This window comes from Magallana gigas, chromosome 10, assembly GCF_963853765.1.
Source record: "Magallana gigas chromosome 10, xbMagGiga1.1, whole genome shotgun sequence".
NCBI classification, from domain to species: Eukaryota; Metazoa; Mollusca; class Bivalvia; order Ostreida; family Ostreidae; genus Magallana; species Magallana gigas.
The window spans coordinates 28,287,742-28,313,088 of record NC_088862.1 but is presented as its reverse complement, the minus strand read 5'-3'; the positions used below and the strand labels follow the sequence as shown (position 1 = coordinate 28,313,088).

The window sequence follows — 25,347 nt, the reverse complement described above, 5'->3', positions numbered from 1 at the left end:
AGTACTATAACCAACAGAAAGTCATAGCAATAGGTCAGCACTATAACCAACAGAAAGTCATAGCAATACGTCAGTACTATAGCAACAGAAAGTCATAGCAATAGGTCAGTACTATAACCAGCAGAAAGTCATAACAATAGGTCAGTACTATAACCAACAGAAAGTCATAGCAATAGGTCAGTACTATAACCAACAGAAAGTCATAGCAATAGGTCAGTATGATAACAAACAGATCTAGTATTAATACTTATTAGTTTTTCGGTTTCCCGAGGACTATCAAGTTAGACATTTATTTCTTGCACATGAATAAAAGCTGGTATAAAGTGTATGAACTTTACAAATTACAGGTACAATCATAATAGTCCATTTACATCTGTCAGTGAGAAGTCAAGGTTATAGACTCATCAATATTGAATGAGGTGGAGGGGTCTGTAACTGCTCTATTACCTAATAAGATAATAGTTATTACGTAATAAGATAATTGTAATGTAATTACTACTACACAAGAAGTGATAACTAGTCGTAACAATATTAGTCTCCAGTCTTTACAGCAGTATTAACAGCAGTGCATATATGCCGAAAACAGTTCTCACGGCTGAATGAAAAAAAAATGAGAGAGTTTCGAGGCACGTTAGGGCCAAGAACTGTCTAATATTTTTTCATTCTGAAGTGCTGAGACAGAAATTGTACTTAAAGCACTGCATGCCATTTGAATTTCATCGTTGATTTACCTGAGACAGTCCGATTCTGAAGGATATCAGTACTGTAACCATGAGTAACGGTCTGATATTAAGAATTTTAAGCTATCTAATATCGGACTGTCACAGGTAAAATTTTTAGTTTAGACTGCTGGAAATAGGAATGACATTACAGCAGTGTTTTAATTTAAATATGTACTGTACAGCACTCTGAAATCAGCGGGCAACTTCATGATTAAGAAGGATGGATGGTCAACAAAATATCCATTAGATTTACCATAAAATGCTAAATAGGATAACCATTACCTATTTTTGATAAAGAAAAATCAAAATGATTTAATTTTAAAATTTGAACAGTTTTGAAAGGTATATTTTTATATTGATTTTAGAGATCTCTGATTAATGAAGGTTAATTAGTCTAAAAATAGACATGACCACCACTTTACTGTTATAAAAGAGCTGTGCATTAGTAAATGCAATGTTAGGTTTAAGCCTTTTTTTGATGTGATCATATTATCACATTACCATATTGTTTGTTCAGTAGTAATAAATCTTCTATGTGAAATTTAAAGATGTGTTATGTTGGAAAGATGATTCAAATTTGGTAAGATCGTTTATTTATCTAGTTCCTGTTTAGAGTTTTGCTGCATTTTAATCAATATATTCAATCTCGCAAAGGTCAAAATATGTTTGAATCTTCCATCATAATGATTATGTATACAATGAAGATTGTACCAACATTCTGAAATAACTAATTGTGAGATGTAGTTCCAAAAAAGCTGGTTTCAGAATTAGTAATTCATTAAGGTAGTACGACATGTATCTACATGTATTTTAAAGCATTTCAAGGTTGTCTGAGGTTTCGATGAATTGGATCCAGGGTTTGAAAAAGAATTTCAAAGTAGATTTTTCAGGGCATGTTCTTGGCAGATTCAGTATCCAATGCCTGACACTTTTACAAGACTGATCTGCATATGATTATTTGAATTCTATTTACTTTGTTAAACAAATAACGAGTTTAAATGAATACATGCCAGCAGACGTTGTCGGTTTACTCTTAATATATATGCAGTTTAGTTTTCTTGCCAGCTTAGAGTCTATATATGTATCTTAGCAGATAACATTGGCTACAAGCGAGGTCTTAAATAAAAAAGGTAAAAAAAAGTCTTTCCTTGTCCAGTTGGCCTTTTAAATCTGGAATACAAGCTGTGAAGGACAAGGAAAAAAATGAGAGGGTTACTGGAGAGTTATGAATCTTGAATGTGCTGTTAATTGAAAATATTGACTTTTTATTGGAAATCTTTCGAGGGACAGGGGTTCTAATTTGTGCTCATTTCCTGCCGGAGCTATCGAGGTTTGGACAGATATCTAATCCACATAAATCTGTGATAATTGTTAATCAATTAACTTCGGATGCTAACTTGCCCCCTGTGACTAGACGTTAGTAGAGGAATTTTTTTTCTCGGATTTCTGGAGAGAGGGAGAGAGAGAGAGAGAGAGAGAGAAAATCGGTAATGGACAATGGCTTCCTATAATGACAAACCCCCTCCTTCCAAACAAATGTTGTAGATGACATTCCCCCCATTATCCAAAGTAGTCTTTGGGGGATTCCTTGATAAATCCTATATGGAGCGTAATCTGTGTTTCCAGCGTGCTTTACATTTATTGATGAGTGAAAGCCTCAATAGAATGTGTAGGGAAACCTGTGTGTTTTTTAGTTCTGTGCATATAGGGATTTATATATGGACTTTTTACGATACTCTCTATATAGTGATTGTTTATACATGTACTTGAAATATTAAAATTTTCATAATGTAACAAAATGACTCTTGTGTTAAAGTACAGTAGATGTTTTTTTTCATTGTAGTAGATATTTTTTGGACAAAATTTTCAGGAGAAAAAATTAAGTTTTTGACAAATTTACTCCTTCTATGATACTATTCAAATAATTTCTTACTTGTCACCATCATTGCTAATGGTATTTAGTAATGTTTTCTTTTTCAATTTTCAGGACCTGATGGAAACAGTGCCTATAGCAACCTCAGCCAAGCGGCCTTGACCTCGCCCATGGTACCCACCCCATTTAGGGTCAGCCGAAATCCGAATCCTGCCCCGGTCCCCTTCAACAAACAAGGAGGACAGACGTACATCTCTCCCAACAATGTCGGAAAGCCGCCCGTATCCCAGACAGCCAAACCTTCTCCTCACCCCAATCCTTACAATCGTCCGCTCAGTGCCAAGGACATCGTGTCAGATCTTCTGAGTCAAAACCACCAAAAGATGGTGAAAACTTTTGGATCCTCCCCAAGTTCTGGGATTCCTTCCTCTTCCTCTCCCTCAATGTTGGGGAGCGCAAGTAGTGCCTCTAGTAGCAGCAGTGGAGGATCCACTTTTCCTGTGAATTCGTTCATGAGGCCCCCAAGTGCTGTAAGGAAAGACACCAAAGTGGTTCAAAAGGATATACCACCACCGAAGGAGTTAGGAATGCTTCAAAGAGAGGCTCCTATATTCCAAAAAGAGGCTCCAAGTGTTAGTAATTCTACAACTATAAAAGAGCAAAGTGGGAAATCAAGTTCCAGCAGTGATGTTGGTGGAAGGAAAGTGGTCAAACAGAGTGCAGAAAGCATTGAAAATGAGACCACCACCACCACTAGGGTGAAATCTGCCTCCCAAAGGACAGTGACTCAACAGGGTGACCAGGTAATTACCAGACAGGGGATGAATGGAGTTACTGTGATACAGAAGGTGGCTGCCCCTCCAAACTTTGGGACCCAGATCAACACCATCATCTCCAAAGTCACGGAGTCCAAGCCAGAAGTCGTCCCGTCTGCCAACCCTTCGTCAAAACCGGCCACCATTAAACATTCCTCGTCCTCCTCGTCTTTACCAAAGCCTGGCATGTCCAGTAATAGTCCCAGTAACGGTACCGCCAAAGAATCTCCCAGTAAAATACGCAATATGAACTACACGCCGACGAAACCTTACGAAGAAGTGAAGGACCCTCAGTCAAACTCCACCTCAACCTCCAAAACAGCAAAGGAAGAAGAGAAGAAATCAAAACATCAACCGGCGACTCTGGAAACTCCGATTTCTGAGAAAAAACCTCCAAAACCGGACACCTGGGCCACTCATTTGAAGCAGACATCGCTGTCTTCTTCTCCAGTGGCTGGTAACGGTACTTCATATTATCGTAAAGAATCGAAATCGGAGATCATGTTACATGAGCAGAGGCCGCCTGTACAAGGGGCTCCGGCGAAGAACAAGAAAATTCTGGATAAGGTGGATGTGGGGAAGACTGAAGATGACGGTGAAGAGGATGAAGAGGAGGAAGATGGATCCACACCTGGGTAAGTTATTTGTCTGTCTATCCATTGCTCTGTTTGTCTTTCAGTCCGTCTGTTTATTGCTTTGTCCGTCTTTTAGTCCGGCTCTTTCTTTTTGTCCTAGTTTCTTTGATGTCTATTTATGCAACAAGTAGTATTTACAAGCAGTATTTCTCAATTACATGTAGAGAACAGTACTGATAATTATATCTCATAATAATTATGCTCATTTATAAAAAATTGTAAAATGGTCTACCCTAAACACTGTTACACAGTGTAATCAAGGTTGCTAATGCACATTTAGAATACAACTGTTTCTGTTACAGTGTACCATTAAAGCAATATTAACTAAGTTCTATGTACATAAAAAGACATTTTTTCTCTACAAGCAAAAATCTTGCTAGCTTGCATGTGATTAAAACCCCGTCATCAGTTTGAGGTAGAACAATAGGCGAGTTTAAAACACGACAATTTACACGGAATACATGCATGGTTTCAGATTCTTATACATTGTCGTTGTCATTGTTTGGGACTGTGAATGTCTTTCGGAGCATGTTGGCCTATAATATCAAATGTCCTTAGAATTAATGTCAAGTGACTTCATATGTTGCCCCCGGAGGTCAACCCCATAATGTAGAGATTTGTTCTAATTTGGTTACATTTGTCTTTTGGGGACCTCATTTTGTGCAACAATGCCTGCAGTATGGAGTTTTTTACGACACTTTAGGTATATATAATATACATTGTATATATATTCATGTATGCAGTTTCTCTGAAGTAATTCTTTTATCATTTTATGTGCTTTACGGGTCAAATAATTTTCAGTGTGCACCACATATGCACATATTATTCCTTTATTGAATGTAAAAACTATAAAACCAACTATTGTCAATTTACCAATTAGGTTTTATTCAATTTGATAAATGCACCGTTTTTATGAGACCATTAAATTAAGGTAATCTTGCAGTCTTTAGGGATTAAATTTTTTCAACGCTACAATTGATAATATTATTAAATAGGGTATTAAGTTCTTATTATTCGCAAAGTGTCACATAAAAGGATTAAACTTTATAAATGCGGGATCAGCAATAATCGAGAGATTCCTAGCTTGTGCTAGTTAAGACAGAGTTTAAGTTGAACACCTTTGGTTAAGGTTCCTGTAATAGGGTTAAGGTTATAAAGAAGAGTTGGCTCCAGATAATTTTAGTGTATTTAGAAGTGGATGCATACAATCAATATACTGTAGATTCCTTATTTTACGCAAAAAACACCCAATTCTGCGATTCAACCGTTTTTCATCAAATCGTGAAAACAAAATATCGCTAATGCCAAATTCTTATTATTATAGTTTCATGTTGTTTACACATGCATGTCCAAGAAATAAAAGCAAAATTTTAAAATTCATGAGATGTGCATCTCACAATTTTATGCCGATAATGATTCCTCGTGTTTAATTAGGAATTTACAGTATTGCAAAACAATATATAGATAATTAAGATTTATTGCAAGAATTTTTACCTCAAAGCAATAGTAGCAGATAAACAGAGTTTAAAGTAAATTTTAAAAAAATGGTTTGGTTGGGAGGGGGATGTCTGCACGGATTTTAAAAGTAAGTTACTGGTATATACATGTATATGAACTAGTTGTCATGAAAATGTTTTGTAAATTTGTTATTACTGTTTTTTTTAATAGAACATCATCTTTTGATACAGCTTAGCTGTAACCATGTAGTTTACAAAAATAACAATATTGTCAAAGCTTCATCAGAACAAGTTTTTACGTGCCATAATTCTCGTTTCTTTGTGGTCATATTGAATGTTCTAGCATTATCACAATTATTAAAAAAGTCTGTTTAATCTTCGGAACTTAACAGTGATGCTGCATCCAAACTCTTCAGTTCCTTTCGACCCATGTCATATATCTATACATACATGTATCAATAACGTCATCAGATCGTTAAAGTTGGTATCAAAGGGCTTAAAAATCGGATCATTAGAGTCTTTATAATGTCAAAGTCGTGAGGAGCTGGTAACTCTAGGGTATTTTGGAGATGTATTTAAATGATATTGAACTGTTTTCCTATAATGAAGCAATTGTACCTGTTTTACCTGTAGACCTGTCGTATTAAAAACTCAGATGAAATGGCTGGATTTGCTGGTAGCCATGCAAATATGGCCGTCAGATCAAATACTCATAGGATCTATACCTGCATATTTGATTTGATTATTAAAGGCTACTTATTTTTTGCTGGAATGTTTTGCATGAGATATAGAAATTATGTGTTAATTTTAATTGTAAATTTAAATAACAGTCTGCAGGCTGTCTTCTTTCTCCTTGAACTTGTTGATATAATTAAGGAACCATATTGATGGATCCTTGAAACATTACGATCCATATGAATTAATGATAAACGTAGTCAGCCGCGAGCACTTGCAGTATTTAAAATATAATATTACAGACCTTAAAATCAATTTTAAAGTTAGTTTTCTATTGTACGTAAAGTACAATCATTTTGAAACATATTAACATGTTGATATTTTACGTCAGTGATTTTAGAGTTATAATTTAAGCATTAAGCGGATAGCCAGTGTTATATATATATATATATATCTATATATATATATATATATATATATATATATATATATATATATATATATATATATATCTGTAACAAATAAGCAGCTGAGTTTTTTATAGACTTATCATAACTTTAATTTCAAGTTCTTTTTTCAATTCTATATGCAGTTTGATCATCATGAACATGATTAAACAATATGTCCGTAGATTTTACGTCAAAAGGGAATTAAACAGCCATGTAGTGCCATATTAAACAGATTAGAAGCTAAAATGTGGAGCTAATATAATATTGTGTTCACCCATTGTGTGGGGATACAAAACCAAAGAAACAATATAGATGTTGAAAGGTTGTCTCTCTCAGTCTATTGGTGGCCATAAATGTCTCCTTCCTACTTCTCGTGTCCGCAGCATGACATCTTGGCTGGTGCGTCGCCTCAGAACCATAACACTGTAAGACATACGGCAGCATTGGTATTTTTACCGACATGATATCAAAGATATTGATACTCACATAGACATTTTTTATTTCCAATGTTGCCAGTATCGTGATTATGAAATTGGCCGCTTCCTCCATGGTCCGTTATTAAGGGGGAAAGATTTGCTCGGTTGGAAAGCACTTACAAAGGATCTTACTGGAGTCTGCATGGGTTCTCCACATTACGGGACATTGATTATTTGGTTCCCCGTAAGCAGATTACTCTTCCAGCAGAGATTTTTTTTCTCCCTATTTTATCAAGAATTTAGGACAATAATTAGTAAATTATGGCATTGTAGACTAGTTTGTGACAAGACTATGGGTTAGGTAGTTTATGACTTTTTGGGTTGCCCTTATATAAGAACAAATTTTTTTTCTTAGCAGGTGATCATTACTTGGAAAATCAATTTTCCCAGTTCCTTTTATAAAAAATCCCTTTATTTGATTTTTGTGTGTAAGTAAAATCAGGAATTTGCTCAAGCAAAAAGTAAATTTAGGAAATCCTGGAATTAAGAAACCCAGATTTAGAGGTTTTAACTTCCCCTCTATTTTATGAGTTGTTTGTTTAGATTTTCATGCCTTTTTTCCCCACTATCTTGGTACCCAAGAAATCTATAATCTCAATGTCCTTACTCCGCAAAGATAACAGAGCACACATAGGTATTTCAGTGAACTACAAGATATCCAAAACTTATGGATTTAAAGCCAGTAGAGATAAACCAGCTCCATAAAGATTGGACAATATCTTTTATGTTCCTTGTGTTCCCGTGCACTTATAAAAGTGCTATTCTCTCAAAAATAGCCGTGGAAACGACTTTAGATTCTCAGACAGGTTGTCTTCTGCAAACATTCCGGAGATCTCGGCCATGTATGTTTTTGGAGTGACTCCTTAATGCGACAGAAGATTTAGGAATCAATTTGACGGTCAATACATCAATGTCGATTGATCGAGGGCTCTCTCTCAGTTGACTCTTTGTCGCTGTATACATGTTGTTAATGCGCTCAATACATTTCTTAAATTTTACTGGTTATCTCTGAGCTATGTCAAAAATTCGCTGTAAAATTTTTTGGATCATTGATTCTTTTGAATATCTTGTATACTTATTATTATATGAATTTTACCATTAAATAAGGAAATGATTTTTGCCTTTTTTAGGGATCATTTTGAAATCACAAAATAAAAAAATACATGGAAATTGGTTCAAGTAATATTTGCAAAATTTTAGAAACTTTGATCTGCAAAAAAATGAATGATGCAAATAATAAAGGTTACTCACATTTAATTCATTTTTCGAAATTTTGTGACATTACCCCCCCCCCCCCCCCCAAAAAAAAAAGAATGATTCTGGTATGGTATTGATAGTTTTAAATGGCAATTTAAACAATGAAAAACCTTTCAAAATTTTTAATGAGAAAATTGAAAATAAGGTTGTGAATTTGTTCCAACAAGCTTGCCTTTACTAAGATCTGTACATTTCTTCACCAAACTATTGATTATTTCTAGTAGACCTCGAATCAGACATGTATAGTATAAAGTACCTACTCTTGAAGTTCTTTGAGCATAGTTTCTTACCTTAGTTCATTTATCACAGCAATGTAGAGCTCTTCAACTCTCCGAAATATAAATTTTATGGAGATAAAGTAACCCAAACATGAATTTTTCTTAGTAACGAGGATAAAAGTAAAGAATTGGACTTCTTAGAGGAATGGCAATAATTTACTCTTTCTGATGACAATTTCGTGCAAATTTAGGATTTTGAAGTACATTTTTAATAGTTCTTGTGGGTTTAGCATTTTTAGCTTATAAAAAATTAGCTTTAGAGTGGAGATTACTGAGGAAAAGAAATTTATACATATTGACAATTGGTTTGCTGGTTTTATGAACTTCTTGGTGGAAAATATTCTTTTATTGAATTGTTTCTCTCCATACAAGTTTTTGTTATCAAATTTTCTGTTAAACATTTTGGAATGAAACTTTTCCGTGGTCCTGAATCATCTTTAAAAAAATGTCTTTGTGACACATATACAATTATAATTTGCCTATGATATTGATCATTCAATTTCACAGGAAAACAATGTATGAAGATCAGAAGGAAAATTAAATGTTAGAGTATAGATCGAAGGAAAAATAATTTTGTTGGATATTTTGAGTGCTAAGTTCATCTTATATCTACGAATTTTATGTGATGGGTCAAGTGTGGACATGCCGTTGCGCCAGAGAGCGTTCCTCCGAGAAGTACTGTCGAATTATCTCCATGATAGATAGGACCCAAAACAAATGATGTTTTTCAAGACGTTGCCCAGGTGATCATGCCCTTCAGTACGACTGACTGCATGGTGTCATCAGCACTTGACATAGCATGTTCTTGTCTTCTCATACTCTTCGAGTAGGTCCATGCTGTGGTTTATCTAAAAAGGTCACATTTCAGTATTGAAAAATAAAATAAAACTGTGAATTTTCAGTCTATTAAATGTCTTGGCTGTGGTCTAGCTTGATCGAGGTCTCATCTAGTATTGAGAAGAAAGAAAAAAAGGCAAAAATTATAGGCCTCTTAATTTTTGTCTCGGCTGTGGTCTAGCTTTAAGGTTGCATTTAGTATTGGAAAAAAAACAGAAGAAAAATTTTGAGGTCTTTAAAATGTCTATGATGTATTTAGCTATAAAAGGTTTTATAAAGTATTGAAAAAAAAAATTCTAAATGGAAGCCATACTTAGTATTAAAAAAAAAAGAAGAACAAAATTCAAGGTTTTTTGAGCTTCAATTCTAAGCCCTTTTGGTCTAGGTATAAGGTCGCATTTAGCTTTGAAAAGAATAAAACCGAAGAAATCAAAATTGCAGGTCTCTAACCAATTAATTCCAACCCATTGCTCAGTATTGACACTTACTTGTGAATATGATTCAAAAGTTTAAATGCGTATGATTGAAATTAAGAAACCTTGAATTTGATCTTTTTCGAGATTTCATGACAGATTAAAGGATACCATATTGGGGTCTAGGAAGAAAAGTTCAGAATAGCAGATATCTGTGAAGGTTAGATTCTTTAGAGATCTGTGTTCAAAAGGAAAAAATTCCCATTGATGGCCTTCTGTTCTTTGAAGATGTAGTCCAATGCCTCAATGTCAAGGCAGTTTTTGCATGTTAAAGTTTGCCAGGTTGTACTTTAGCTTTTTTTTTTGTTACACTGAGATTTCTTTAGAAATGATCCTTTTGAAACATTGAAAAGTTATACAAAAACTGATCAATAATGATTGTTTAATTTTGCAAAGAAATCCAAGTCTCTTTAATATGGTAATGCTAAAAAATTTGAATATAGTTTGATTGAATTGGACTGGTAGCAAGACTCTGGTTGTATGTAAACGTCGGTTTATAGTGCAATGAAAGCAACAAACAATGACCCCCTGGCGCTAACATCCCTGCCAACGAAAGATATTAATATAATTTGTAGAAATTGTGATCAATCGTTCATGTAAATATATAAAAGTTCAGTTTTAAAGTACGATCATTGAATATTTCATGCCTGTCAAAGAAATGACATTAGATAGCCTTTATGTCAATCATAATTATTATATTTTTAAATTTATGAAAGTGCTGTGTAGATCGAGATACCACCATACAATTTTTACAATATATGCAATGAAAAGTTTTCAAAAGTATTTTTGATCTGTGACATGAATCTAAATACACCTGAACTTATACTATTATACGGACATTGATTTCTGTATAGAAATTGATCTATACACACTTGTAGGTTTGTTATTTAGAGATTTCTTTTGGCTGTAATTGTTGGCAGTTTAAAGATATTCTATTAGATTTGCATTGAATCGGGCCGGGATAACTACCCATGTTAGATCAAAAATCAGGACAGTGCCGATTTTTGATTTGAAGATCTAGGTACATCTGTACCAAAAAAAAAAAAATTTCTGGGGTATAGTTTTTAGATATTTATTAAGACTGATTCATTTATATCGGTATAAATTGTGTAGATAATAAAATTCAGACAGCAATTAGATTGCAACAATATCCCAAAAATTAAAATATGATAAACTGAAAATGGCTGTCACAAAAATCATTCCAACATGTTTGACTTTTTCATTCAGCCAAAGAATGAAGCCATCATAAGTCAAGAAATCTCTATCATATGTTTTACTTCGTTAGAAACACTCTTTTGGTCATATATATATATATATATATTAAGGTAATCATAGGTCCCTAGTATGTGTGTGTTCTCTGTTTTAACAACCTCATCTAGGAAATACATTCTTGATCAGTATGAAAATATCAATACCTAGCCTTAATTCTTATATAATTGTGCTCAAATTGCAATATGTAGGGTACTTGCAACTGCTGTAGAACTACAAGAAATGAACTGGTTTTCAATTGATTTCAAAGCTACATTAATGTCCTGACAGCAAACCAACATTAACATAAACATTTCGCTGTTCTTGCCTGATGTGTTTCTCCAAAGTCAAAAGCCCCATAGAACCTCAATATTTCAACAGCCAAATATTTCCACAGGAGCAAGCAAATAAAGAAACTTTATTGTTACTACAACACAGAACGCGTTACATGTAGGTGTATAAAGAGGAGCTATGATAAATGATCAAACAGTTACAGTATAGCCGCAGTGGCGCAGCAGCCAACTTTTAATTGCTGGAGTTTTTTTCACTCAGTAGGCCTATACCCCCTATTGGCATTGATTAGTATTTATACTCTAGAGTGAGTTCTTACTTCTACAAGGCTCTCCGCTCTTCTCGTTGCATGTTTTGTTAGAACCGCAAAGGTTTATATACACACGGTTTGTGTGTGTTTTGGATAGCAAATGTGTTTTCGTAGCATGCAAGACTTGCTCACCTAACATGCAACAGACAAACAAACAGACATTGAGGCAGTCGTCTGTAGTTAATGATGAACAATAAATGAGCCTTCGACTTAGCTTGTTGATGACGTCTCAGATACTTCTCCCTATAGTATAGCTGCTGATGTGTTTTTACAGCATGCAGAACGTAATTGCTCACATAACGTACTGTTGACAAACAAACAGTCATGGATGTATATTAGTTGCCTGTAGTTAATACATGTAATGAACAATAAATTAGCCTTCTATCTAGTTTGTTGGTGAACTCTATAAAGATACCTCTCCTTATCTTATAGGTGTCAATGAGTATATATTAGTATTTGTCACAACCTTTCTTTTTTTATTTTTTGAAGTACATATCAGCTCCTTTCATGAATCAATTCTCATTGAATTGTTAATAGGGGATTATATTTTTTTTCATGAATACACAGGTCATTTGTTTCTAGGCTCAAGAAAATTATTTTTCCACTACATTGATATGAAATCAGTTAATCTTGCACTTAATCCTTACATAATCCCACTACAAGCTTTTTTCCTATAGCTTTAATGTATACCTGCCGATTTTTCCTCGGATGGGTTGTAAACAGTCTGTTTTTAATGGCCACTCGGAGAAGCTTTTTGTCAAGCGCCATCTCGGCCCCGGGGTACAAGTGTCCCCCTTGGACCTCGGGGGTAAGGATTCATCCAAAGGGGTGTGGGATGTGTTTGAGGTTCTGTCTTTTCACGAGTTGTACGACGCCAACCCTGATTGGATGAATATGACACAAATTTCGTGGAGGTGGGTGGAATATTGTTTATTGCTCGAGGTTCATGAGGTTTTGTGTCGAGGAGTAAAAATACAGGGTTTATCAAATTCAAATTTATGTGCATTATATCTTATTTAATTAAGATTCATTTGTCAGAATCATTATTTGTACAAATACACGGTGTGTCAATTTGCAATCTAGAAGCATCATTCAGAGATTTTGTAGATGAACTCGATCTAATTAGTAGTCATAATGAATACTCATCTAGCTGTGTCAATGTTTAAAAAATAATACAGGGAATGTTTCAACTTTCATTTTATAGAAGTCAGTGAAATGAATCAAAATTCATAATGAGCTATCGTGTGCTTGTGTAAAAATACAGGGTGTTTTAAATTGCAATATTAGACTGCTTCATCGTAAAAAAAAATATAAAGGAGAATTCATTTCATTAGTAAATACGCTTCAGTTAGCATCAAATCAGAATTCACTAACTGCATCCAATGTTTTTAAATATGCTGAAGAGGAATACAAACAACACTCACATGAAATAGCTAGATATCTTGTTGATGAATTGTACACTCTAAAATTAAATAGCAGGATGAATTTTGAACAAATAATGCACTAACTAAAAGCCAGGAAAATTATGTTTTAGTTAGTAATCTGTAACTTCTTTACATCATTTTATGTACCAATAACTATTCTGATTGAGAAAATATTTAATTAAAGAAAACTAATAGCTTACATAGACTTTGATACCTATTCAGTGACTGACAGTTTTAAGCATAAAGATAAGGTTTATCCAGATAGGGAATACAAGTCAGAATAAGTCACAGCCCGCTGTTGACTTTGCCTTCTGTGGGCTGATTTCTGGAGTTTATTTATGGCTCAATATGAGACAGTTTGTCAATATTTAACTTCTCTTTTCAAAGTGTGTTAAAGCCACGCACGACATGTTTAACGTTGGATACACGCTTTTAGAAACCTGCGTATTTATCACGATTTTCTAGTGGTACTAGAAAAGTGTAAATAATCCGCTATCGTGTAATTAGGGGCGATTAATTTTAGTGACTTGAAGAAAGGCGTCCGAGTGCAGTGGTTATAAATACCGACCGTTTGTTGAAAGTAGGAAGGGGTTTTTTTCTTAGAAGAGTTCCTCCATCACTCTGGGAAAAAAGGATAAAATGGAGAAAAAAAATTCTCATTCCAGGGAAATGAATGAGACAGTAATTGCATGTCAGCAATGTCAGCATTCATCAAGGGGGAAATAATAGCACATAACTGAAAAAAAAAACTCCAGCAAATTGTATTAGAGCAATTCCTAGAGGGAAAACTATTTATCATGTTTATTGGTAAATGACTTAATTATGATCAATACTCAGGTTAATCGGCTCTTGCCAAGCTTTTGCAAGACTTTGATGTATGCATGTGCTGTCATGCTTTTGCTTTGCTTGTGCGCAGTGACATCAAATTAATCTAAATTGGTAGTGTTGTGTTCTAGGTATAATCGGTCAAGTGACCAAAAAAGAAGAAAATTGCCAAAAATGCATGAGTTTTTGACAGAAAGGAGTTAGTTTTGCTTATTTCAATTAAATCAAAACATGTAAATCGCAAATTGTCATGCATTTAGATTTGTATGAATACATTCGTGTATTCATTCTTAAATGCACTGAATCAAACCTGTGCTGATTTGTTGAAAATTGATATGTATACAACAATTATGTATATATGTACACACTTCAAAATTCCAGCATATGTTTTTATGAGTACAATATATGTAAGTATGTGTATAGAGATTACATGATATACATGTTCTTACACAGCTAATGTTAAAAGGAAGAAAAATGGTTACTTGCAAAATGTATCAATGCCAAAATCATGTTCATACAAATAAAAAATTAATCTTTAATTAATTCAATGATTTCTAATTTTAGAGAACGACAGCCAGGTGACGGGGAGGCGTCATTGAACGACGATTTAGACGACGATGATGACGGAATCGACAACCTGGACGAGGACTGCATCGAAGGATCAGATGGTAGAGAACTTTTGTTGTTATATACAGCCAAACTTTATTATCTCGAACTAGATGGGAGTGTTTAAAAACTTTGAGATATCTGAGTATTCAAGATATTGAGGGTAAAATACTTAAAAAATATGTGGTTGGGACTCATAAATCACTTCGACATATCTATTGTTTTCGAGATATCAGTGTGCGAGATATCAAAGTTCAACTGTATCTTGTGCGAAAAAACAATTAAGGGAGAAAATTGAAAAAAATGTATACCTGGTACATTGTAGTTCTTCATATCTGGGATAAGATCAGATGGTAAAGCCTCCTTATCATTAAATTGCATAAAAAAATGATGAAAAAAATCGGAGAATATGGATGTGTTGTGGATTCTTGATGTGCAGAAAAAATATGTAGTGAAGCATGAGGAACAAGAAATTTCATTATTATAACTGTATTATTTTACCCCTTAAAAGACTGTAAATTCCAATAAATTAGCCCAAGAATTTAGATGATTCATGATAACAATTGTATTATAATTGCATGATTATTTTACTGAATGAAAAACATTTAAAGGTAAATGTAATTTCTTGTCCTTGCTCAAACTAAATATGTATTCCAAAAGCTGTCTTCTGTGGTTTTAACAATATTTGTTGGCATCAATTTTCTGTCAATACAATGTGTTAACAAAAAATGCACTTCAATGAACATTAATTTTAGGGATCAACTCAACAGCCAAAATCCATGAAAATTACATGTAATTCATCGAATATTGATGAAACCACAGTTTATGAGTTTTTAATATGTTTTGTACATACACATGTGTTTTTTGTTCTGCTGTAGGTGAGTCGGATGGGTACTCCATTACCAGCAGTCTGTCACGACGGTCGTCATCTGCTCGCTCACGTGCGAAGTCGGCCAGCGCAACCAGACCTGTAACAGCGGTCAGACAGGTGGCCACGCCCAGTGACGACGAAGTTCGACCGAGAACTCTACGACCTGCTACAGCTGTTCCTGCCAAACCTGCCGTTCGTCCACCTCTCACCCAGAGCTTGTTCCCAAACATCCCGCCTACAATTCACTTTGAAACAGAGGGATTCAAAAGTAAGCGCAAAAAAATTTGCCAAAAAAAAAAAAATGTTGGAGTTGCACTTTTTATGCAATGATTTTAGGCATTTGGGAGCTCATGCTTGATCTAGCATAACATAAAAACTTATCATTAATTTCATGTTTAGAAAACATGAAAATGTTTTTTATGTGAAATTTGTCTACGTTTCATAGAAATGTTATCTGGGTGATGTTTTGTTTTTTTTTTTCCAAATGGGGCATATTTCATTGGTAAATGTTGAGAAAAGTGTATGTGGTGGTTTTGACTGAATAATGGCAAAGAATGATACATAGTAGGAACCGGTGTCTCTAAGAGCAGACAGTTTGCCCTAGAAAGAGAAACTCCAGCAAAAAAGTTGTGATATGATATAAAATATGTACTATTTTACCCCTCTCCATAGAACCTTTAACATACACATAAAAGATGTAGGCGTACTAAAAATTGAATGAAGTTTCCCAAAGGGAAAAGAACTTTAGTCACCCAGATCATGTGAATTAGGGTAGGGTCTCGCAATAAAACTCTATTTACGTCGGATTATGTGATTAAAATCTTGTGTTTCGGTGTGCCCTGAAAGTCAGGGCAAACAAGAGAACAACAGCATAGTGATAGGGAAAAAACCAGCGTTAATTGCTTTACAGCCAAAAGATGAAGTCTGGCGCGGCAGCTGTGGAGCTCAGAAGAGATCAATTAATGTCCCCCCCTCTGTATTTTTTTCCCCTTCTCTTTCTTATCGGCAGGATGTAACATTTCAATTAGCTAGCTTTTCTTTGGCATGTTTTTATCGAGTCATTTGGTTTCCATGGAGATTTGATTTGGTTTTTCTTTTGGCGCTTTACAAGGGAAAGGGATTGACAACAAAATTAACCAAAAAAAAAAGTGGGTTGGGGGGTTGAGTTGTCTTGTAGTCCAAGAAAAAAAAAAGGAAGAAAAATGGGCAGATATTCATTAATTCTATTTTAGTGGAGATTGATTTTGCGGCTTGCCAGTATGCATTGCAATTACTCCCGAGATTCAAAGGCCTAATTTAGCCCAGATAAAAAGCCCAAGTAAAGATGTAATAGAATTGATGCTGGGTCCAAACAATGAGATTGCATATAATTGACCAGATTTTTTTCGGTGTTTTCTTCTTTCTTGAAATGCGCCCTTTTTTCAGTAATCAGAAAATCAATTGCCGGTTTTTTTTTATCCTTTCTTTTTCTAGTTGATTTGTCTTTTTGATTTTAATGATATATTCGAAAACTGGTAAAGTGGTTGTAATTTAACAAGAAAAGAAGAGAATGTAGAAGAGTATGTATGTTGGCATTTGTTGCCAATGGATTTTAGTTGTTTGCCTCTCCTATGAAATGAATAAAGAATAAAACATCAAAATCATGATATTTTGCAAACTATGGTATTGATTCAGAAAATTACTGAAAGCATTTAGTCACGTTTTACAAGCGGCTTCAAAATGTACAAAATGTTTCATGTTATGTCCAATGAATTAGCTTAATCAAATTAATACAAATAATTGATTTCTTTACACTTGAAAGTCAGAATTTCCCAAACCTCTTTTGTGTGTTGGTAACTCGATGTATTGCCACAATGCATTAAAGCACACGTCAATGCTTCAAATGGAAAATTTTCTGTACAATGGAGATGTTGGGCAAGTTATTATGATAAAGCACTCCCCTTTTATTCTGACATCAATTTATGAAATGTAAGCAGATGGAAAATTTTCTCCAAGATCCTTAATAATAATTATAAGGATCTGCAATTCTGCATGAAGATGAATTGCCTCATTGGTGTAATACGAAAGAATATGATTTATTGGAAGGCCCTAATGGTGAAACTGGAACACTATTTGTACATATATGTACAGGAATCCCCAATGGCCTACGATGAAAGACGGCATGTGAAATTTGGATGAAATTCATTTCTCATTACAATATTTGGTAATTCAATTTGTTTATTAAGGTTCCTTTTTGTGAGTGCATATTCTCTCAAGTTATCAGTTTGTCCATCTGTCTGTTCATTATACATCATCTATCCAAAATATATATTATTTTGTTCTCCCAAAAACCCAATCTGGCATATCATTCACACAAACAAGGCCTATAGACAAAATGGTGTACAGTGACCTTGAACAAGTTTTGTAAGTCCAAGGTCAAGGCTATATATAACATCCATCTCATCTTAACCATTATTTCACAAAGTTGATGTACTGTTTCTAACCCCCTAATATATTTTTATTAACTTAATGAACAGTTTCTTTGACACTATTTATTTATTTCAACAGATGGACATGTTTTTTTTTCTTTTTCAGTTGAACAGCTGCCATGGGATTTACGCAAACTTCTCAAGTGGAGGATGAGCCCTATCACTCCGAACATTGTCAAACATACACTGGCTAGGTCCCACTTCAGGATCACAAAACGTAAGTCTTTCTCTCTCTCTCTCTGTTTCTCTCTCTCTGTTTCTCTGTCTATGTCTCTGTGTCTGTCTGTCTCTGTCTCTCTCTCTCTTTCTCTCTCTCTCTCTGTATGATTCTGTCTCTCTAAGTAACCATCCAAACTCTATCTCTTACTCTTATTGGAAAAGATAAATACTTTTATGCTGTCATAAAGCAAATACATTGTATTGACCATTTGAAGACATTTCGATATTTTTCTCCATAGGAAACCATGACTGGTTGGGATGCTGGGGTAAACACATGAAATCTCAGGGATTCAAATCAATCAGAGAATATCAAAAGGTAAACTCACTGTTATACCCTAAGAACAAAGTTGAGAACATCTTCAGTTTGCTCTAAATTATCATTATTCTAAACACAAGGGCAGGAAAAAACAGTTGTTAGTACTTGTACACAACTGCATTATGGATTCCTCTAGTATTATAGTGTATGTGGTAACCCAAGCCTTCAGCAAAAAATGGATTTTTGAATATCAAGCACTAATATTTTCATAAAGTTATCTTAGACTAAGAAAAAATAAAATTATAACGCGATAGTACTGGTCTTAGAACTGTTTCTTTTTTTCACGTTTATTTTGTCAAAAATTCACCAATGCAAAAACAACTTGATATTTATGTTGAACAGTATACAACTGAATGTTTCTGAGCTTTAAAATATTTTAATGTGCACAAATTTTCTCATTTTAGCTCAATCATTTTCCGGGATCCTTCCAAATAGGTAGAAAGGACCGACTATGGAGAAACCTCTCCAAGCTTCAAGTCCAGAATGGAAAGAAAGAGTTTGGGTTCTTCCCGCAAACCTTTGTTCTCCCGTCCGACCTGAAACTGCTGAAACGTGCATGGGAAGATGGAGGACCCAAACAGAAGTGGATTGTGAAACCGGTGAGGGAATCTGACCCTATGAAATTAATGAAGAATAAAACACGATTCCAACAATGAAAATGATGTTTGTTGAGAATATACCCGATGCAAACGCTTAGTACATAGAAATCACTCACAGATTATATTTCTTGAATTCATTTAAGATAACAGTGCACAGAATTATTTTGCTACTGTTAAAAAATGTAGTTAATTTAACTGATTTCTTTGGGAAGGATGTTATGAATTTATAATTCTATGTTGCTATTGGATGAACATTTCTATTGTCACTGAGGGAAACAACTCTTGCTTTCAATGTTATGACAAAAAAATCAATTTTAGAAAACTGAGATAGGGGTTTTCCTTTTGTCATATTCATAAGTTTCCATTGAATCAGTGAGATGAGAAGGTTTTCTGTTAATTTTAGCCTGCTTCTGCCAGAGGGATTGGAATCAAGGTCATCAACAAATGGACACAGATCCCCCGGAAACGACCAGTCATTGTCCAGAAGTATCTAGGTCGTCCGTACCTCATCAACGACAGCAAGTTTGACATGCGTATTTATGTGTACGTCAGCAGTTACGACCCACTCAGGATATATATTTTTGAGGATGGACTTGCAAGATTTGCCTCCATGAAGTATGTTAAAAACCATGAAGTACCTCTCTTAGCTTTCAATTCAAATCTAAAATATTTCTTTGGTGAAACATACTTTCAATCTACTGTGCATGCATGCATGATGAAGCTATTACTGAAGTACATTTAGTAATAAGTGTACCAGCTTGCAAACTGTTCTCAACAAGTAAAAGCTTGTTTTCATTATTGTGCAATGAAACATGAAAACATGACAGGAAAAATTCAGTGGTGGCAAGAATAGGAGGTGCTTTGCAGGAATTGGTCTTTAGCTAGTAGCATTTGTAATTTTTGTCACATAAATGTTTTTTCATGTAATTTTGAACTTTTACCTAATTCAGTACAATTTGTGTATTTTTCAGGTATTCGACGGCTATGAAGAATGTCAACAACAAGTTTATGCACCTGACGAACTACAGCGTGAACAAGAAGAATTCAGAGTACCAGTCCAATGGGGACGAGGCTCTGTGTCAAGGACACAAATGGTAAGGTCAAGGTCATTATCATAAATTCGACTTCCTGATAGGTTGAAATCATATGTTTTCATAACTTAGGTATACATAAATGAATAAATATTATCACTGTTATTCCTTTACATTGAAACTTCACTTTGCAACAAAATGCTATTTTAAAGTGAGCACCTTTTATAAATATGCATTTTTAGACATGCTTTTTTTCCCAGGATACACACATGTATTTGTAAGCTGATTAGTGATTAATACAGGGATATGAGATTCAATATGTGTAGATGTACAAATAGGGAGCTGAAAGCTCTGTGATTTCAATATATACATATTAGCTCTGTATTTGTTGAGAGGTAAGGGGCCCTGTGATTTCAATGCATGCATGTGATTATTTCTGTGTTTGCAGGGGTCTGAAAGCTCTGTGGAACTACATGAAGCGACAGGGAGTCAACACGACCCAGGTGTGGGAGAATATCAAGGATCTGGTTGTCAAAACAATTGTCTGGTGAGTTTCACAACATCTAGGTCTGATTTTATTAAAGTCTGTAGAAAGCTAAAGAAAGTCTCTGTGATTTTGTGAAACTGTTCTTTTGTTAACTGATATCAAATATGTTAACCACTTTAAGTTGTAAGCTGCATCAGGTCAATTGCTGCTGCATTGATTTAATTACTTTCTACATTGAAAGGTAGAAATATCTCAATTTTCCATTAATTTGATATAAATATTGAAATGAAAAATCCACTAATTTTCCAATTTTTAGTTTGAAATGAGCGTTCAGTTATTCCCCCTTTCAATTTTTGCCAAAAAATAAAAAATATTATGATGTCATATTTTTGACCCAACAAATTAAACATTAATTTTGTTTTGGGCTAATGATTTATTGTTTTATTCCAGTGCCGAGTCACCCATCAACAGTATGATTAAGTCCAACTGTCGCAGCAGGTACTGTGTCCACGAACTGTTTGGATTCGATGTCCTATTGGACGAGAACTTGAAGCCGTGGATTCTGGAGGTCAACATATCACCCAGGTACGTCAGCTGTCTTCACATTAAGTTTAAGGATAAGTGCTAAGGGTGAACATTCAATTTTTATCTATGTCATTTCCTATATCCAATAAATTTATAATAGTGCAGTGTAGTACAGTCAAACTTTGTTATCACGTACTAGATGGGACTGTTTAAAAACTTCCGAGATATCGGAGTATTTGAGATATTGAGAGTAAAATACTTTAAAGATAAGTGGTTGGGACTTACAAATCACTTCGTCATATCCATTGTAATCAAGATATCAGTGTTCGAGATATCAACGTTTAATTGAATAATTTTTATGAAAAATGTATCAAACAGTAGTTTTGTGTTCCTAGGCCTGGTACATTCAGTAAAAATACCTACTTTGGATGGACAAGTACATGTAATTGATCATTTACCGTAATTTTTCCCATGTTTTCAGTTTGCATTCCAACTCCCAGCTTGACATCAACATCAAGGGTCAGATGATCCGTGATCTGATGAACATAGCGGGGTTCCGTATACCTGACAAGGCTGATGTACTTCACAGTAACTCGGTCGCTCCTAGTGCTACAGAATTCAGGTAGGCCTCTCTTCTCTCTTCAAAAGTCACTGATGTTTTTTTTTTTTTCATGGAAAAACATTTGAAATTCTTTAAATTGCCAGTGTTTTCTTAGCCATGAAGATTTTATTTATACAGCTGGTATCTTCTGACAATGTTCTTTCTTTAGTAATGTAAACCAAATATTTACAGACAAAAAATTTAAAATTTCATAAACGACTGAACAAAATGGAATAAATTTATTGCCATAATAAAAAGGGGGATGACTCTGGGTCAAAATACATTATTTCCTTTACAAATCTTTCAATTTAAAAAAGATACTTGCCAACCTCATTTTATATTTTTAAATTTTTGCCGAAAGAATTTAAGTTTACCTATTTTTGGCCTTAGATCCTTCCACTTGATATATTCATTTTGTTCCTGCACAGTGCTTCCTTTTCATCTTTCGCTCCGGCCATTACAATCCTCTATTTCACACAGTGCATTAATCTTTCTCTTTCAGTTCCTACTATCCCCCCAATGATGTGTGTATGGACAAGAGGTTGTTCACCAGTATCCTCGCCCCAGACGAGCGGGCCAAACATGCCTACTACTGCCAACGACACCAAGACGAGGTTTGTTTATATTTTTTCTTGTTCAGAATTTTATACAATTAAAAAGGAAATAGAATGGAAAACAAATGAATTTAACCCCCCCCAAAAATACTCATATTGCATGTTAGAAAAAGTTTGGATGCCCTATGTACAAGTAATTTATTTGATTTACCCTACATTTATTTTGTAAAGGTGGCCCTGTGTACTTTATTTGATATGCAATTTATATCATATTATATTAATTATTATAAGTGGCCCTGTGTACAAGTAATTTATTTGACATGGCCTACTTTTATCCAATTGCAGCAAGTCTTACAGACTATCTTAGACGTCCTGACGCCGGACGACATCCGAGTCCTGACGGAGTGTATAGACGAGGACAGTCGTAAGGGGTCGTTCCAGCGAGTGTTCCCAACCCCCTCCTCCCACCGCTACCTGCGCTACATGGAGGCCCCCCGCTACTACAATCTACTGGTCAGCCAGTGGGTGCAGCGGTTCAATAGGATGGAGCAGAAAGGTCAGGGGTCAAATGGGACCAATCATATATTGGGATCAATTATTGTTGTGATTGTACCAAATAAGGGGATCAGTTGATTAGTTTTAACCAATGGGGAAAAACGTTGTTTTAGAATACCAATGTTTAAATAATTTTTTTTTTCATATTTAGGAATTGCATTGTTGGAACAATTTTGTGATGAAGGAATAAATCTACAAAATCCAACAGAAGATCAAAATCATCAGGTAACGGTTCCCTCATTTTGAAATTAAATGATGAATATGACATTATTTTCTCAGGTGCCATCACTCAAGCAGTTCATGCTGAAATAAATTTATTAGTTTTGGCAATACTGATAAGGCAAATAACTCAATATTTCAGTTCAAAGAAATGTAAATTGAGTTACATTATGCCATATTGAAAATTTTGCAATAAGAAAGTTAAATACCTGTCTGCAACATTATAAATGTTTAGGCCAGGAAAAATAAAAGATTAATTTTTATAGCTGTTTGTGTGTGAACGTTGATTTACATGAGTGAGATGTTTTCTTTGACAGTGGTGCCCTCCCAACGGTTTACTGAGTCACCGCGGTGATAACCGCACCCACAGTGCTCCTAATAAACACCAGGACAAAGAGAGCGCCATGAAACACAGGTAACTAGGGGGTTCTCTCCCTTGATTTAATAAATGGAAAAAGAAGGTTATAAAGTAAACCTTGTTACTCAAAAAAAATATTGAGATAATGTAAATACTGTGAGGCACATGTAATTAGGGGTTATCTTCCATAAGAGAGAGAGAGAGAGAGAGAGAGAGAGAGAGAGAGAGAGAGAGAGAGAGAGAGAGAGAGGAGAGAGAGAAAAATCTAGTCCTCAACACCAGTGAAGAGCTTAAGTTATGCACCCAGTTCCTAGATCTGTGGGCTATAAACAGTTTTCATTCCATATTTTAAAATCTCTGTGATTTCAATATATAAATCATTATGAAATTTGTTTGGAGTGTATGATAAAATCAGGCAAAACTGATAAAAAAATATTTGAATGTTAAATTTTGGAATGAATTAATTTAAAATCTGATCACATTTATTTTATAAATGATAATTAATCAGAAAATAACACATGGTGTAATTGCATTGTATACCAGCATGTCCTTCAATATGAAAGGAACACTAACACCTCCCTGCAGCAACCAATTAACAACCAGTCCCTATAACCTTGTAGATATAATATGTAGAAACAATGTACTGTAATGGATTGTTGTGTGTGTGTATGTAGGACAGTGGCATGCAGTTTGATCCCTTTGTATAAAATGATGTAAGTGGCACCACAGAGTGAACAGGTCACAATGCAGTCTGAACATGAACCTGTCACCATGAAACATGAATATGTCACCATGCAGTCTGAACAAGAACATGTCACCATGAAACAAATATGAACATTTCTTTATGCAGTCTGAACATGAACATGTCACCATGTGATCTGAACATGTCACCATGCAGTCTGAACATGAATATGTCACCATTCAATCTCAACATGAACATGTCACCATTTAATTGGTGAATTTGTCACAATTTATTTGGTGATCAGTTTGCAACCATGAACATATCTTGCTGTGAACATGCTACAATTTATTTTGTGAACAGTTCCAAAACATAAACATGATTTTTTGGTGTGAACATGTCACATTTGATAGTGTGTGAACTGTTCACAAACATGATGGAAGTCACTGTGCTGAAATTAACAAATCAACAACAAGCAAACTAATTCAAACACAAAATTAATATTGATTTTTACATGATAATCATAATTTCCTGGTATTGTATCCAGGCATAACTTCAATTCCTAATAACAGTTTAAGCATTAATTCTTTAAAATGTTTTGCCTTTTAGACCAAGAAATTTCCTGCCTTAAAATTTACCAAGTATGAAACACGTATTATAAAGATTTTTCTCATGTTTTTCCCTTCTGGTGTACATATATATTTTTCCGTACTTTTATTAACTTTTTAGTCGTATTTAGATACATGTTCAAATAGAAAAATTGTAAATCTGAACTAATGATACACAAACTAATCAATGTAGCCTGAAAAAAAATTTAATATATCTACAACACTGATTATTATAGTTGATTCAACACCATTTAATCTACACAAGTTTACACAGTGTATAATTAAACAAGTTGTACGGTCCTGCACTTTCACATTGGATGCGTGCAGTTTTTGCACTTATATGCACAAAGTTTTATTGTTTATATGATATATATTATTCATGTATTTGTAGATCTAGTATACTGTTTTGTATAGATCCATTTGTACAGTCACATAGAATACTTTGTAGGCACAGATACGAAATTGTTAATAGCATAAAGTTCTGATTCAGTGAAGTTATATTTTTCCTCTTTAGAACTACAGGGTTTCTACACTAATGAAAAAGATTTAATGTACTCTCTGTGGAAAAAGTTATCTTTTAAATTATTAGGTTTAGGATATTAATCC

The 25,347-nt window shown here is 34.4% G+C and overlaps 1 protein-coding gene across 10 annotated transcripts in view; it reads left to right on the top strand.

Moving 5' to 3' along the window:
- LOC105348914 (tubulin monoglutamylase TTLL4) overlaps positions 1-25,347 on the top strand; it is a 42,172-nt gene that overhangs the window by 11,246 nt on the left and 5,579 nt on the right. For 5 of the 10 annotated variants that reach the window (XM_066072706.1, XM_066072707.1, XM_011458519.4 and 2 more), the window contains 15 exons: positions 2,710-4,045; positions 14,610-14,713; positions 15,530-15,790; positions 18,097-18,207; positions 18,449-18,525; positions 18,930-19,124; positions 19,528-19,739; positions 20,096-20,218; positions 20,604-20,702; positions 21,093-21,227; positions 21,649-21,789; positions 22,271-22,382; positions 22,668-22,878; positions 23,029-23,102; positions 23,414-23,511. In XM_066072706.1, coding sequence (XP_065928778.1) covers positions 2,710-4,045; positions 14,610-14,713; positions 15,530-15,790; positions 18,097-18,207; positions 18,449-18,525; positions 18,930-19,124; positions 19,528-19,739; positions 20,096-20,218; positions 20,604-20,702; positions 21,093-21,227; positions 21,649-21,789; positions 22,271-22,382; positions 22,668-22,878; positions 23,029-23,102; positions 23,414-23,511 — 3,289 coding nt within the window. Of the gene's footprint in view, positions 1-181; positions 213-2,185; positions 2,210-2,406; positions 2,485-2,709; positions 4,046-14,609; positions 14,714-15,529; positions 15,791-18,096; positions 18,208-18,448; positions 18,526-18,929; positions 19,125-19,527; positions 19,740-20,095; positions 20,219-20,603; positions 20,703-21,092; positions 21,228-21,648; positions 21,790-22,270; positions 22,383-22,667; positions 22,879-23,028; positions 23,103-23,413; positions 23,512-24,128; positions 24,187-24,742; positions 24,775-25,347 lie in introns of those variants that run through there. The other 5 variants (XM_066072710.1, XM_066072709.1, XM_034454146.2 and 2 more) reach the window with 5 other exon arrangements.